Genomic DNA, 15401 nt, shown 5'->3' with positions numbered 1-15401 from the left:
CATTCTCTGCCAGCAGGAGGCGCTGTTGGAGTGGTAGAGATCGAGGTTTCCCCGGTAACTGCTGCACACAAAGCAGCGCTCCGCTCACAAACGCTGCTTTATCAGATATTACATGCAAGATGAAATGAAAATGACAGAATGGTTTTCTGAAGACAGTCGGGTTCCTTCAGAAATACATTGATATAAAAACACCCGCACCGGGTTTCAATTTTGAAACGTGCCTTCAACGAAACGTTAAAGCCTTTTGGGAAATCTATTTGTGGCGGTCAGTTTTGATTAGGGCTGGGTATCGAGTTCGATACTTTTTAGGCACCAACCGAATTGCCTCGATACCATCGAGTATCGAAACGCGTCTCGTCGTTCGGTACCAAATTTCGATACCTAAGGGGTTAATCTCATCGGCGTCAGTGAGCCAATAAAGGCCCGGGTATACTTCACTTTCCGCGTTCCGTTCCGTCTCGCGCTCAGCCGTAGTATGATAATAATACTACTACAACAATTATTACAACTTTTGTTTAAAAGAATAATCACACAATACGCTATTTCTTCCATGTTATAATTTTAATAGTAAACCCTTTGTTTGCCAAAAAATAAAGAGTTTAACTCTCATTTGATTAAAAGATAAAACTAACTGAAATTTCTAGTGTCACATAGGCCAAAACATTTCAATAGGCTATTGAACAAAGTGTGCCTGTAAAAGGCTATTAGTGTTATAGTTTCATGAAAATAGTTGCAGTCTTCTTAACAACTTCTACAATATAGCTATGAAGACAATTACATTTTTTACACTTATTATATATTTTTTAAAGTTAATCCATTGATGTGCATTAGATGATGAATTGAATAGTCACCTCTACTATTGTAGATTATGTTTTAGCCATCAGAAAAGAATTAATGAGGAATTATGAGAGGTTATGCTATTACACATACATTTCTAACATGTAAATTATTGAAGCCAAATACTTACATTTCCCCAAGCTGTTTAGCTGTAGTACAGTATTCGTATAGGCTTAATCATGAAGCATACAGTGGCCCCACTTTTAACTCTCTCTTTATATTACCATTATTGTAGATGGATGCACAGAGGAAGACAAGAGTAAGAAGTGCAGTGTGGGAGTACTACACTCAGCCAACACCAGGGAAGGCAGTTTTTGTCAGAGCCCTTGTTATTCTTAATTTTGACATTCATTTTAATTTTTACACTAGACATATACAGTATATACAGTACTGTTCATAATATCGGTTATCGGTGTACTTGATCTGTAATAATCGATATTGGCCCTGAAAAACATATCGTTCGACCCCTAGTAACTATTAAGTAAATCATTCTATTCAAAGTTTTCATCATTGATAATTATAAGAAATATTTTTTCAACATCATATTAGAATATCAGAATATCAGCACATTATAATGATTTCTAGATAGAATGATCTAGGTTCTATCTAGGGTCATGTGACACTTTAAGGGATAGCTCACCCAAAAATGAAAATTCTGTCATAAATTACTCACCCTTCAGTCGTTCCAAACCTGTAAGACCTTTGCTCATCTTCGGAACACAAATTAAGATATGTTTGATGCATTCTGACAGCTCTCTGACCCTCCCATAGACAGCAAGGATACTAACACGATCAAGGTCCAGAAACGTAGCAAGGAGATCGTTAAAATAATCCATGTGACACCAGTGGTTCAACCGTAATTTTAATGAAGCTACAAGAATACTTTTGTGCGCAAAGAAAACAACCTCCGCGTCACCCTGGTGCCATTTTGGAGAGTATCACCAAAGTCTCTTTAAGTCAAGTCATGTCACTCGGCGGCCATCTTTGAAGCACCTCTCAGGCATGCAAGTGCAACTCCTATCTCTTTGAAAGGGGAAACATCAAATTCTCCCAAACTGTTCACTAAGCTTACGATTAAATTTCATATTTGAAATCACCAAAGAAATCTGACAACAACTGTGTCATAAATGTTGTTACTTTGCCTCAAATAGCGTTATAAAAAGCTTATTTTTCAGGCTAGATCAGCCAGTGTGCATGCGCAGTCCTTGGCGCACGTCTCAGAACTCTGACTGTTTCTATAGCAACCAGGACTTCTAACGGCAGCTGCAGTGATGCGCTGCTTTTACCGATTAGCAATTGGCTCTTTCATTCAGAAGGCGGGGTTTCCGGCGATTGAGTGGCCATTTTCCCCATTCAAAACTATAGGAGTGACACGTCTTGGGTATTCTATACTGCAACTTATGTACGCGGATACGTTGTTTGCGTTCAGATCAAAGCGTAAACAACGTAAATGCGTACATAAGTTGCATAAGTTGTTTACATATGTGATACTCTCCAAAATGGCGCCAGGGTGATGCGGAGGAGACAAATTGTTGAATAAAGTCCAAGTATTCTTGGAGCTTCGTAAAATGAAGGTTAAACCACTTATGTCACATGGATTATTTTAACGATCCCCTTGCTACGTTTCTGGACCTTGGTCGTGTTAGGATCCTTGCTGTCTATGGGAGGGTCAGAGAGCTCTCAGAATTCATCAAAAATATCTTAATTTGTGTTCTGAAGATCAACGAAGGTCTTACAGGTTTGGAACGACATGAGGGTGAGTAATCAATGACAGAATATAAATTTTTGGGTGAACTATCCCTTTAAGACTGAAGTAATGGCTCCATTTTATTATTTATTTTTTATTCAAAAAATACATTAAAGGGGTCATATGATGCGATTTCAATTTTTCCTTTCTCTTTGGAGTGTTACAAGCTCTTGGTACATAAAGAAGATCTGTAAAGTTGCAAAGACTTAGGTCTCAAATAACTACTTTGTTTGGCCTTCCAAAAGAGGACGATATCCGCTGCGTTTCAGAAAGGCGGGGCATAGAGGAGATACAATAATGTACAGTATGTGGAAAATAATGGTTTTTGAACATTAAACCACATAAACACATTTCATTACACCAAATACACAAAATAATGTTCTTTTTAGCAACATCATATGACCCCTTTAAAATAGAAAAGTTATTTTTAAATTGTAATAAAAATTCACAATATCACTGTTTTTATTGTATTTTTTTTAAATAAAAGCAGCCTTAATAACCATAACAGGCTTATTTCAAAAACATCTTACCATCCATAAACTTTTGAAAGGTAGTGTAATACAAACACTGCACCACCTACAACTAGAAAGAGTTTGAAAATGTGACACATTAAGCCACATAAGTTTATAACCTCAAAAATGTCCACATACAGGTATCACTACAGTAAAAGCAGACAAAGCTGCTTACAACAAACCCTATGGTTGTTTAACGGGGGGGGCAGTTTATTCTCAAATGTCAGTTAACAAGTCATGTGTACAGAGTCTAAGACCAGAGTAATGGTTGTTAAAACACTGCTATCAGACCATACATCATCTGACAGCATTCTGATCATTCAAAGCAAAGCACACATGTTTGATTTTCAACACAGATCCCTGAGGATCAACCTGAGAGCTTCTTTCACATCACAGTCCCATTTGCAAATACTTGGAATCGTGACATGAATCCCACATTACAGAAAGCACAAAGACCTTTGGCTTAACAAGATCAGTGAGATCTACAGCTCTGTTTATTCATGAGAATAATGACACGAACAATGCATATGGATTGACATATAGGCCTAACTCACACAACAGACTGTATTGGTTTGGTCAAACCACAAAGGAGAAATGCTCATTTATGACACGTCTCCATTCAAACTGAACACAACTGTTTTTTCATAAGGAAAAACAGGAAATTAGCCATGTAATTCAGACACTCAACTGAATGTAATTCAGCTAAGGGGTGTAATCATTCAAAGACTGACACAGAGGAATTTAATCACCATACAAAACACTGATTGCCCAGGAGTGGCTTGAAAACATCATCTCTATTTGACAAGATGTCTATAACCCAATACTGGATACAAAAAAGAAAACAAACAAACACAAAATAATGGGCAGTGATGCACCAAAAGTTCAAAATTGGTTGTTAGCATCTATTTCATGCCCACAACATGAAAAGGCAACAAAAGATAAACAAGTTGGCAGTGTGGATGCACTTCACTTTGACCAAAAATGATGCTAGAGAAGCAATATGTAAATCTGTTCAGCTGAAAAATTGAAAGGAGGCTGAAGAACTTTACTATGAATGGTTTATTAAAACATCATCTCTATTTGACAAGATGTCTATAACCCAATACTGGATACAAAAAAGAAAACAAACAAACACAAAATAATGGGCAGTGATGCACCAAAAGTTCAAAATTGGTTGTTAGCATCTATTTCATGCCCACAACATGAAAAGGCAACAAAAGATAAACAAGTTGGCAGTGTGGATGCACCTCACTTTGACCAAAAATGATGCTAGAGAAGCAATATGTAAATCTGTTCAGCTGAAAAATTGAAAGGAGGCTGAAGAACTTCACTATGAATGGTTTAATTCATCACCTGAGAACATCACAGCCTGAACAGCACACCGAGTTCAGTTACAAAATCACTCAAACTGAATTACAAAAACTTTATTTTTTGATTTCAGTTTCCAGCTAAATGAAAACTTTCATTTCAGTAAAAATTCACTTTTAATCCATCACTAATAAACTGTGTACTTTAGGTATCAGGTGGGAGCCCATCCAATCAAACTAATACTAGTCTAGCTGGTATCCAAACAAAGACACAAAGGCATGGCCATATTTACCGTTGCTCAGTGAAATTTTGCAGACGAAATCCACGTTTCGCATGTGGACAAAAAAAGTTTTATATGTAGATTTTGCTCGTTTTCAAGTTGGTTATGTAAATTTCCAAGCTGGCCAACAGGTTTTAAGCGATGTCTATGTGAGCTTTCTTTTTACATGCCATTGAAAACAGACAATGGATCTTTTTTGTCCACAAAATTTTGCGGAAATGTTGCTAAGGGGATCGCACCTTAATTGTCAAAACTCAATATATTTATGCTATTTTTGGAAAAAGACTGCAAAGTTGAATGATGACCTAAAGCAATCAGATGTTTTCTTCTGAGATGCACAAACTTTCTTAAAGTCGTTTCAATTAGCCCCTGAAATGAGATTCTCAACAAGCTAACAAACAAGCTAATGAACAAAACTGTACATCTGCAAATATCTTGCTCTTCTGGTTTGTGATCTCCTTACTACTGTCAGTGAGATTTAGTTATTCAAACCAAGTTATTTAAAGGTGAAGTGCCTTCTTTTTATTGCATTAACATTACCTGTTTTCAAACAGGTTTCCTACACATTTCCCCCGTCAACCATAATCAGACAAACAGACAATGTCACCCAAAACCATTGTAAATTTGCCATTGTTTGAACATTGGTCCATTGCTGGAGCCAATCTATTTTAAATCAAACAGAACAATGTGTCACAATGTTTACACTTCATCCGGGAAACTAAACTACGAACAGCTAAATTATAGTTGTCTCTGTTTTTTTCTTAACATCTAAAAAAATGTCACTCTTCACCCTAAACAACACCAATGTACATACATAGGCTCGTTTCTAACACTCATGTGAACAAAACCTATCAGATGGTCTTATCAATGTACACAGTAATATTCCGTTTAGGGAGTGGTCTAATATTACATTCCTTTAAAACTACCATATTGTCATAAGGTCAGCTCAACAGGTGAGCTGCACACACTACCACAAACTCAATGAGGATCCAAAAACCAAGTGTTCAAGTACTTATGAAGTGTTTAGCAGCTGTGTAAGTGGGGTTGAAACTCTGTGGAGCAGTGAGGGTGTAAACGCCTCTCATGAGCTCCTGCTGGAGTTGCAGTGCTCAGCACTACACGTGCTCCCGTGCAACTCGATCAGATGGGGTGGGGTGAGGGGTTAAATCTGCCCACATCAGCAAGTCTGTCCAAATACACCCAAAATGATCGAGGCACACACGGGTCTGTCGGCAGAATGATGTGGGAACAGACGTTTTTGATGGGCGTTTATTCCCACTACCACCATATTTGGTCACATCACAAATGGCAAAAAAATTTACGGCTACGGGCTTCCTGACAACATGCAGTGCGTTTAACTGAACTAAAACAACTTAAACTAGCCCCAAAACCTATTAAAATAACGTCTGTGAGTAAATATGAGTAACATAACAGGGACAGGTTCCTATGTGTGTTTTGCGTATTATCTAACTTTAACAACAGCAGTTTTTAATCAGGCGAGCCAGGACAGCACAGCATATGTCAGCCAAACCACAAACGAGACTGCGAGATTAAAAGCCTTAAACACTGCAGTGACAGTTACAACCACTTATAGACCCTGTCAAATGTGTGAATAACGCAGAGTAGTGTGACTTTCATTGCTGTACACCGCATTAGAGGATTAAACGATCTGTGGTGTTAGCGCGTTGCTAAATAGCGATGTCCGATTCGTGAATGAATCGTTCTTTAGAGTCGGACCTTTTCAATGAGAACCAAAGCGATCTCTGAATTGTTTACGAATCGTGATGTTACAAATGAAGCGTATTGGAAATATGTCTACGACTTTATCTAATGCCAGTTTTATCTAACACAGTTGGTTTCAATAAATTGTTTTATTCAATTAAAATGAGCAAAAATTAACTCTAGAACCGATTAATGTAAAATCTAATTATAGTTTAGTGTTTGAACCCAGTTCATAAGAACGAACTAAACTTTGATCAATCAAATTACAATTAACACTCTTAATAATAAACAGCAATAAGTGTCCAAATACGTTTTTATTAAAAGGTTTTAGGGCATAATCACACCAGGTTGCCAAGGGCGACGTCATACCATACAACAATGGCTGAATCAGTCAATCAAACGAACTGTTCAAACGAACCGACTCGCTGTCCCATCACTGGTGCTAAAGCTAACAGGCCACGCCCCCGCGACTGATTGGTCCGTTTCTCTGACCATGTATGAAAAACACTTTACGGATATGGGCACAAAGTTGATGAATTATCATACATTGAGAAAATAGCCGCAGTTATCACATGTTTCAAAGCACAGTTGCACGAGCACGCGAAAAAGGGCATAAAAGTGAAATGACAGGAGTTTAATGGCCGCTCCTGTTTGCAGTAGCACATGCGAGCTAACAGAGCACATGTGTGCATGAGAATAAATGCTGTTGGAGGCATAAACGTGTGTGTCGTGAGCATACACTCCCTACCTGTTTGTAGCGAGCTGTTGGTGGCATTATTAGGAGGGCACGCGTTGCTCTTCGTCCATGGGTTCACTTTTGGCGGAGGAGCCTCGGTCACTTTCTTCTTGGCAGTTTCTGTTTTGTGGCTTGATGCATTCTGCTCGTTCTCCTTGTCGTTCGTGTTGTCCGTGCTTAACGTTAACCCATCCGCTTTGCTTTCCATGACCCCCTGTTTTTGATGTTTAGAGTCGACCTGAGGGGGATCCTGCTGCCCCGCCTCGTGGCTCGCTCGATCAGGTTTCTTGGGTCGATCCGTGTCCGACTTGTTTTGGTTCCCTTCGCCCAAACAACTGACTGTCACGTCCAAGTCACTCGCAACTTCAGTGGTCATGGTTCAAAAGCGCAAACGCCCACGCCTTGTTATTTTCTCGCTAGCCAGCAATAGTTATTTTCCAGCGCAAATGGAGAAAAGGACTCGGTCAAAGCTGTTGCAGCTAGAGCACAAGTTGACAGCCAGCAGCTTGAAACACGGCGGAGAGCTGCATCGGACTTTTTCGTCTTCTTAAATGTCAAGATGCTCGATCCCTTAAAGAAGCCATGTTGTGCGATCACGTTAACTGATTACAGTAAGCCAAACGAAGAAAATAAAAATGTTCAATCCACTTCACTATTTGGCTGATCTGCAACTCACCTAAATAAAAGGAAATACTACGAACGGCCACGAGTCATTGGACGAGCGTGTGGCGCCTCTCTGTCGCCCCTCGCGGTCACGCGGCGGTACTGCAGAACCGGAGAACGTGGTTGATCAAAGGCAGTGTTGCCATGTCCACTTTTTTAAAAGAGCCTTGTTTTATTTGTAAAGTTAGCTGGTTGCATTTTATGTGCTTATTTCCAAAATATATTAGGACTCGACAGCGCTTGGTTCCATACCACAACAAAGAATGACTGACCATTAAAAGCAGCTGTCAAATATCTTTTTTGCTTGTTTTACGTTTAATGTTTTATAATCTGAACAAACAAAAAAATCACAGACTGTATGTCTATACCTCACAAAATAGTTTTAATTTGCAAAATAATATAATATATATATATATATATAATAATAATAATAATAATCAATGATAACTAAAAAAAGAAAAATGGTGTCCAGTTACTGTAATTTGTTGCCTCTTTAGCTTCAGTCTCACCTCAAATTATAAGTACACACTTTTCCCCTTTTCATAGGTAGATGAAATAGTTTTATTTATCCTTTATTCTAACGGTCAGTATAAGATGCAGCTTTACCTTGTTTAATTTATGTAAGTTCATTGTACAATACATCAAATCAATTAATTCAAGCATTTTTCTTAGTAATTCCTGTTAAGAGGTTTAATGTTTGTTTGGGGATTGTTTTTCTAACGTGATCTGGCAACAGTGATCAGAGGCAGTCTGACGTGGCCTTTCCCCCCAGTCAACACTCAGTCACAGACTGTTACAAAAACCGAAAAAACATCAAACGAGATATCACACAGATTTCATCAACTGGTAATTGTCAAATTACAAATAAGAACACGTTTACATATAGACGTTATTAAGTAGTACGTGAACTGAGTTTGGTTGAGCATCACACCGAGAGCACAACAACCACTTATGTTACTGTTTATAAGAAATTGTGCTATTAATGAAAGAAGACAGATGAAAGTAACCGTTACTGTGGATGTAACTCAAGATGCTTTGGAAGAAAACGGTAATGAAAATGTTTTAATTACACCACCAGATGGAGTTCTTTCACAAAATTGTGACACTCCTTTTATTTATTGTTAAAAGACACCACGTGATAATTAACATTGAAAATAAATTGAATTTGTATTCCCGTTTCTGCTTCTACACTGGACAAAGAGCATAGTCGTCATAAGATATATTCCCTAAATTTGACAAAGGGATAATGCTTGTTTAACATCCTCAAATGACTGGTGTGACATGAAATGTCAGGCTTTTCAGTTCGCCTCCTGCTGCCACACTTTTCAACTACAATTCAAATTTGCAACAAAATGTTCAGTTGAAGTGTTTCATTGAAGAAATAACACAGGACTTTTAATGCACTGCTTTTCAAATAAATTATATGAAACATTATCTTTTAAAATTCTGAAACCACTAATACACTACAGTACAATCATGTATTTAATTAAGAAGTATATTAAGGATATAAAGTCATCTCTTCAAAGATGTTCAAACTGATGTTTACGAAAATTCAAATTAAATTTTATCAGCTAGCAGATGGCAGTTCTGTGGATCTTCTGTTTATGTAAGAGTGATGCACCATGTTCTTCCAGAGCATTTTAGCCAGCTCATGACCTTACACAGTAAAATTAAAAGAATTAGCTGTGAATAAACTTATGCTAGTTTTGTCATACCCGCCCCAGAGATGTTGTTGGGTAAAATTTCACAAGACATTACGACACCATTCCATCTCATACTTTTTAAAACAGAGCAAACCCAAACATTATTGCGATAGAGATCCAAACAAATCCCCCCTTTCACCATGGCACACTCACACTGGCATGATGAATATATGTGGACAGTTTGGATGAAGAAATGAATGCAATAAGCATGAAAACCCCAATCCTCCTCTTACCAGCTATTTCATATCAGTTCAATGCAAATCGTAAATCTCAGGTTCAAATCCAGCACCTCCTGCCCCTCAATTGAGCAGAACGTTCAGCATGGGGGAGATGAAAAGACCAAGCTGCAGTCTAAAGATCAATTTAAATCACTGCAACAACCTCTTGATATTTGAAGATAATCCTAATCTGAGGTTGTAAATTTGTGGGTCAAATCCAGGACAACAGAGCATTGAGAGAAGGTATTTATGCCCTCTGCTGGCCAAAATAAAATATTTGCTGATTGTAACTGACATATTCATAATGAAAAGTCACAACTAACTAACTGAAACCATGATGAATTCTCACAAACAGTATATTCAAAGAAGAGAGACAACTTAATACTCAAAATATAATTTATTTCCAAAATCATGGAAAAATAAAAATAAATAAAAACTTTTTTTTAGCTGTTGTTATGGGAAGGGTTTTGATGGCTAGTCCTCCAGCAAGATGTCCACCTCCTCCATGGGCACTCTCAGACGCAACTCCTTCTCAGTCATAAGGTCTAAAAACTCTTGCACACGTTCAGGGAACAGCTGCACTGTGTCCATGTACAAGCCCTGCAAATACACACATGTACAAACTGTAACGCACATTAAGAGTCTGAAAGTAAAGTGTTAAGTGTGCAGACATGTTCACAGTAACATGCTTCTCAGTACCTTGTGTAAGTATATCTTATCTTACCTTTACCCAGGGCACTGCCTGTAGGGCCTTGTAGAAGATTCCACTGCCCCTCTCTATAGTTGGGGACACTTCATTTCCAGCGATACCGTTGACTTGATTGCAAAGATACTATTTAAACTGAGCTGGATGTTGACATCACTGAATTCAATGATGAACTGTCTTTAACTGAAAAATTTGTGTTTACTATTGTCATTTTGCATTATTGACACTATTTTCCTAATTAATGCTGTTCAGTTGCTTTGACACAATTTGTATTGTTAAAAGCGCTATATAAATAAAGGTGACTTGACTTGACTTGACTCTCTGCATTCCCATCACATACCTGTAGAGATGCCATAATGAGGCGCTGAAGGGTAGTAAGGAGAGGGCATCTGTAAGTGCCAGTCGTAGCCGAGAGAGGGGAAACACACTGGTGTTGGCGTGGTGGCGCAGCAGTGCTACATGCTGGACAGCAACAGACTCCCAGTCTGAAAAGGCCTTGGGTCTCCTCAGAGATCCATCTGTTACTTCTAAATTCAAGTTACTGGAAATTAGTTTTTGGATGGCCTGACTTTACACAGCATCAGCTGCATCTATCCCACTGTGAGGTACTGAAAAAGCCCAAAACATCCCACCAAGCTGGACATCCTGTGGAGTTTCTTTGGAGCCTCAGCATTGCTGCCTGTGCTCAAGCTCAAGAGGGCTTGCTCATAGGTCTTTCTGGCCTTCAATATGGCCACAGGTTTGATCTGGCCAGCAAAAGGTGTGTAGGCAGCACCCTCGGCTAATTTAGTGAGAATGTAGACAGCTGTGGAAGTGGGGATTGTCCCACTGTTTAAGGCCTGCTCTACCTCTAACTGGGCATAGAGAAAGCAGAGGTTACAGAGAACAGGATAATTAAGGCCTCTAATCACGCCCATGCCCAAGGCAGTGTCAAATACTTTGCGTGCCTCCTCCAGATTACCCAGAAGCCACTCCAGATGGGCATACTCTCTCCAAAGTGCCAGGCTGCCCCTGTTATCTGGCTCTTTTAGCAGTCGTTTCGCTAGCCGTTTACTACGCTTCCCCTGAGACTTCAGTCGCCTTTTATTTCCACTGCGTAGACATCTCAGAACCTACAATAGAAAAGCAATGAAGAAGGTTGTACAGGTGCATCTCAATAAATTAGAATGTCGTGGAAAAGTTCATTTATTTCAGTAATTCAACTCAAATTGTGAAACTCGTGTATTAAATAAATTCAATGCACACAGACTGAAGTAGTTTAAGTCTTTGGTTCTTTTAATTGTGATGATTTTGGCTCACATTTAACAAAAACCCACCAATTCACTATCTCAACAAATTAGAATATGGTGACAGTGTGCATTGAATTTATTTAATACACGAGTTTCACAATTTGAGTTGAATTACTGAAATAAATGAACTTTTCCACGACATTCTAATTTATTGAGATGCACCTGTAGACTAACACAAACATGAAAGTAAAGTGCAAAAAATAGTGGCTCTGACAATAACGTTAAAGAAATATCAGGGCCGTACCTTGAGAATTTATATATTTATATTCATATAATTCATATGAATCATAAGATTATGATTACAATGTAACATACATAAATATAATTTATAGTAATATTAAATATTATGTTATACAATTATATAATTGTATATAATATTATATAATTTATTTTGTATTTAATATTATAATTGGGGGATATGACTAATAGTCATGAAAATATTTTTATCATTATTATGAAAATAATGCCACAATGTATTGCTTTTTTTTTTGTTGTTGCATGAAATATGACCCGATTAGTAAGAAATGTCGATTTATAGTTTTGCTCAAACCTTTAGTTTCTCATACTGCAGCCAGCAAAGAGTAATAGCAGCTTGATCCTGTATGGAGACGAGTGGGAGAGTTTGCTGTAGAACGTTCTGGAGAAACTTCTCCCCTGCTTTACACAGCCCTGCCTGTCTCCTGCAGTCACTCAGAAATGTCATGTGACCCACTGCACAGGTCCCAGCCATTGGGAGGTCATGAGAGGTCAGTGGTCGCTCCGGGTCTGGGCCCTCTTCAAGGAAGGTGAGATCATCCAATAGAATGTTTGAGGATGAGGCTGTAGAGAACCTTCCTGAAGGTCCAGGCAGACCTAGGAACTGCAGGAATGACAGGATCAACTGCAGCTGGAGATCTGGTCTGTCCACACGAATCATAGATGGGCCGATATCATCAAACAAGACCTGCATGGAGACAGAAAGAGATTTAAGCATAAATGGAACATTGATAACATCTTACAAATATTGTCAAATCATCTGCATATTTAATTTGGGCCTACTCATCAGGTTGTCAACAAACATCGCACATGCCTGTCGGGGTCTTCACAGTCCTCTTCTGATTGGCCCTTTGTTTTATCTGGTCTCCATGGCAACCAGTGGTTTGCCTCTCGGGACGCCTCCACACCAGATCTTCCACTTAGGCCAGGTCTTGTCTTTGATCTCGGAGTCGTCCTGCTCTTCGTCGTCATCCTTATCTGCAGGCCAGAGTTCACTGTAATGTTAGCTCTCAGAATCGATAACAAAATGCTTTGATTTGGGGGTGATAGAAGGCATGATGTTTTGGAATTGGTCAACTCACATGATGTCACAACAAGCATTACCTATTCCCCATGTCTGCGTAAAATAGTCAGAAATACCAAACATCAAAATAGCTTTGCTCCAAATGCTGAACCACGCGCTATACTACACTGTATTGGCAATGATCTACATCTGTGTCTGTGTGCGTTTGGTTTAAACACCTGGCTCAGGTGGAATCACCCATCCTCCTCTCTCCTGCTGAAGCATCCAAGCCATCCATCCCCGAGCTCCCCGTTCCCCAATCCTGGGCTCTCCACTGTCCCAAAAAAAAAATCCACCTGGACACAAAAAGACATACAAAGATAATAAATAGCTTAAAAACACAAGTACAACAAATAATACAAAGTTCCCTCACATTTTAATCAATGGATTTTCATAATTTGTCCATTCATTCATGATTACTGGATAATAAATGTTTTAACAGAATTTCTACCCTTTCTTCATAAAATATTTAGAGCTAACCATACATACAAAAACAAATCTGTATTTTTGTATAGAAACATTCATGCCTTTTGTGATTTTATCATTTTCCAGACCTTTTCCCGTCTTGGAATAAAAAAAACCTGGTATTTCCAGGTTTTTAATGAGCGATTCATTTGTAGAATCACTAGCAGCAACACTCCCATTCACATAAAAGTGCTTTAAAGTGTGTACTCAGCTGAACGTTGAAGCTGATCGTTTAATTAGCAGTCATCACTCAACACCGAGCACCAAAACTACCTCATACTGCAGCAACAAACCCAACCAGCACTGAAAACCTGTTCAACCAATCACAGAAAATCACCAGGAGTGGTCAGCCAATCACATGCTGACTTGATGATTAATGCAGCAGTGATGTGCACTACCCACCAGGCCATGTCACTGATTGATGTCCCCTAAATTTCAAGGATAAGAAATGCAAAAGGAACACAGGTATACAGTTATTTACCATGAGTAAGAATGTGGGGTGGATATAATTTTGAGCAGTCTATCACAGACTGAAATGCGAATCATGTTTTTAATAATAACCAACAATCAGTTTCAGAACATATTAAGCTCATGTTGAAAGTGTTTAGGACGGAGCGTTTTGACTCTCTAGGCTCTTTAGGTCTTGCTCAGCAGAACGTGTATGCGGCTGTTGACAGGACAGATATTTCTGCTGTTGAAGAAAAAGTTTGTTTTAAAAAGCAACAGTGCATGTGAATATGCCTCTTCAGCAAATCCTGTGACCGAAACAAAGAGGGTAGAGCAACCACAGTTTCATGTGAACACGCAAACACATCTTGCTGTACATAGTTATCTCTCAGTTCTATACACTTTTTAAAATGTACATGTTTATCTTAAATGAAATGCAGGGTTACAGTTTCACCGCACTGTGAAAACTACATGTTTTGAGTTTGTGGGTTCCCTGAATAATTAAGTTGATTATTCTGCCTTAAAGAAGCCCAATATAATTAGGCAGGTTAGGACCAGAGTTGGACACATTGTGGTGCTGACATTAGACACATTCTAAAACAATGAGTCGGAGTGAAACTGAATGGAAAAGAATGCCAAAGACGTTCATCTGAAGTTGTATGGTGTTGCTTCAAAGAGAAAGAATTAAAGGATATAACTTTTACAAAAGGGTTTTAATGCATTTGTGTTTGTGTGTATACTGTACCTGTTGTCTAGTGGGAAGGTCTTTCACACTGTCAGAATTGAAGAAAGCGAAGTGCAGAAGGGCTTGGAAGAGAAACACAGCTTTCTCAGTGTGACCCGCCTGCCGCAGGAAATGGCACTGCTGTAGAAAGATATCTGCCAGATAAGAGAGAACACGGTTTCATTTATGATTACAGATATTTGTGAAATGAGAATAAATATGATTAAAATAAAATTTGAACCAATACAGACATAGATATAGGTAATACTGCAGTGCCACCTCTGAGCACAAGAGGGCAGCACAGAGTCACAGAGCAGTTCAAGGACAATTTTCCTCAAAAACGATCTTTTACTCACCCACATGTTGTTCCATACCTGTATGACTTTTGACCCAAGAAACATAACAAGGGTTTAGAACAACACGAGGGTCAGTAAATGATGAATAGATTTTATTTTCTAGATGAACTATATTCCTTTCAACTCATTTCAGAACCTCAGATGTGCATTCAACATTGACCCTTCACCTCATAATCAGTCTGGTCCAATCTGTGTAAAAATAATTGTATGTTTGTGTGTACATTTTAGCGCAGTTCAGCAAATGTGGGCCCAGGGAGAGCTGATCCAGATACATGTTGCACACTGACCAGATCTATCGAGGTAATAGTTTAATTAGGCTAATTGAGAAGCCAGTGATAGAGAGCACAAAACAGCAAGGGGCCTGGCTCCA

The 15401-nt window shown here is 38.7% G+C and overlaps 1 protein-coding gene and 1 pseudogene across 1 annotated transcript in view; both read right to left on the bottom strand.

Moving 5' to 3' along the window:
• The window catches only part of LOC107668513 (la-related protein 1B-like), a 36372-nt gene extending 28492 nt beyond the window's left edge, over positions 1-7880 (bottom strand). The window contains exon 1 of the mRNA XM_016460414.1: positions 7155-7880. Within this exon, the coding sequence (XP_016315900.1) occupies positions 7155-7518 (364 nt within the window). The 5' untranslated portion in view covers positions 7519-7880. The remainder of the gene's footprint in view (positions 1-7154) is intronic.
• Positions 7881-10176: 2296 nt separating this feature from the next.
• LOC107668503 (protein NRDE2 homolog) overlaps positions 10177-15401 on the bottom strand; it is a 10527-nt pseudogene continuing 5302 nt past the window's right edge.

The sequence above is a fragment of the Sinocyclocheilus anshuiensis genome, unplaced genomic scaffold (assembly GCF_001515605.1).
Source record: "Sinocyclocheilus anshuiensis isolate Anshui unplaced genomic scaffold, SAMN03320099.WGS_v1.1 scaffold52, whole genome shotgun sequence".
NCBI lineage: Eukaryota > Metazoa > Chordata > Actinopteri > Cypriniformes > Cyprinidae > Sinocyclocheilus > Sinocyclocheilus anshuiensis.
This window is presented reverse-complemented; position numbering and strand designations above follow the sequence as displayed.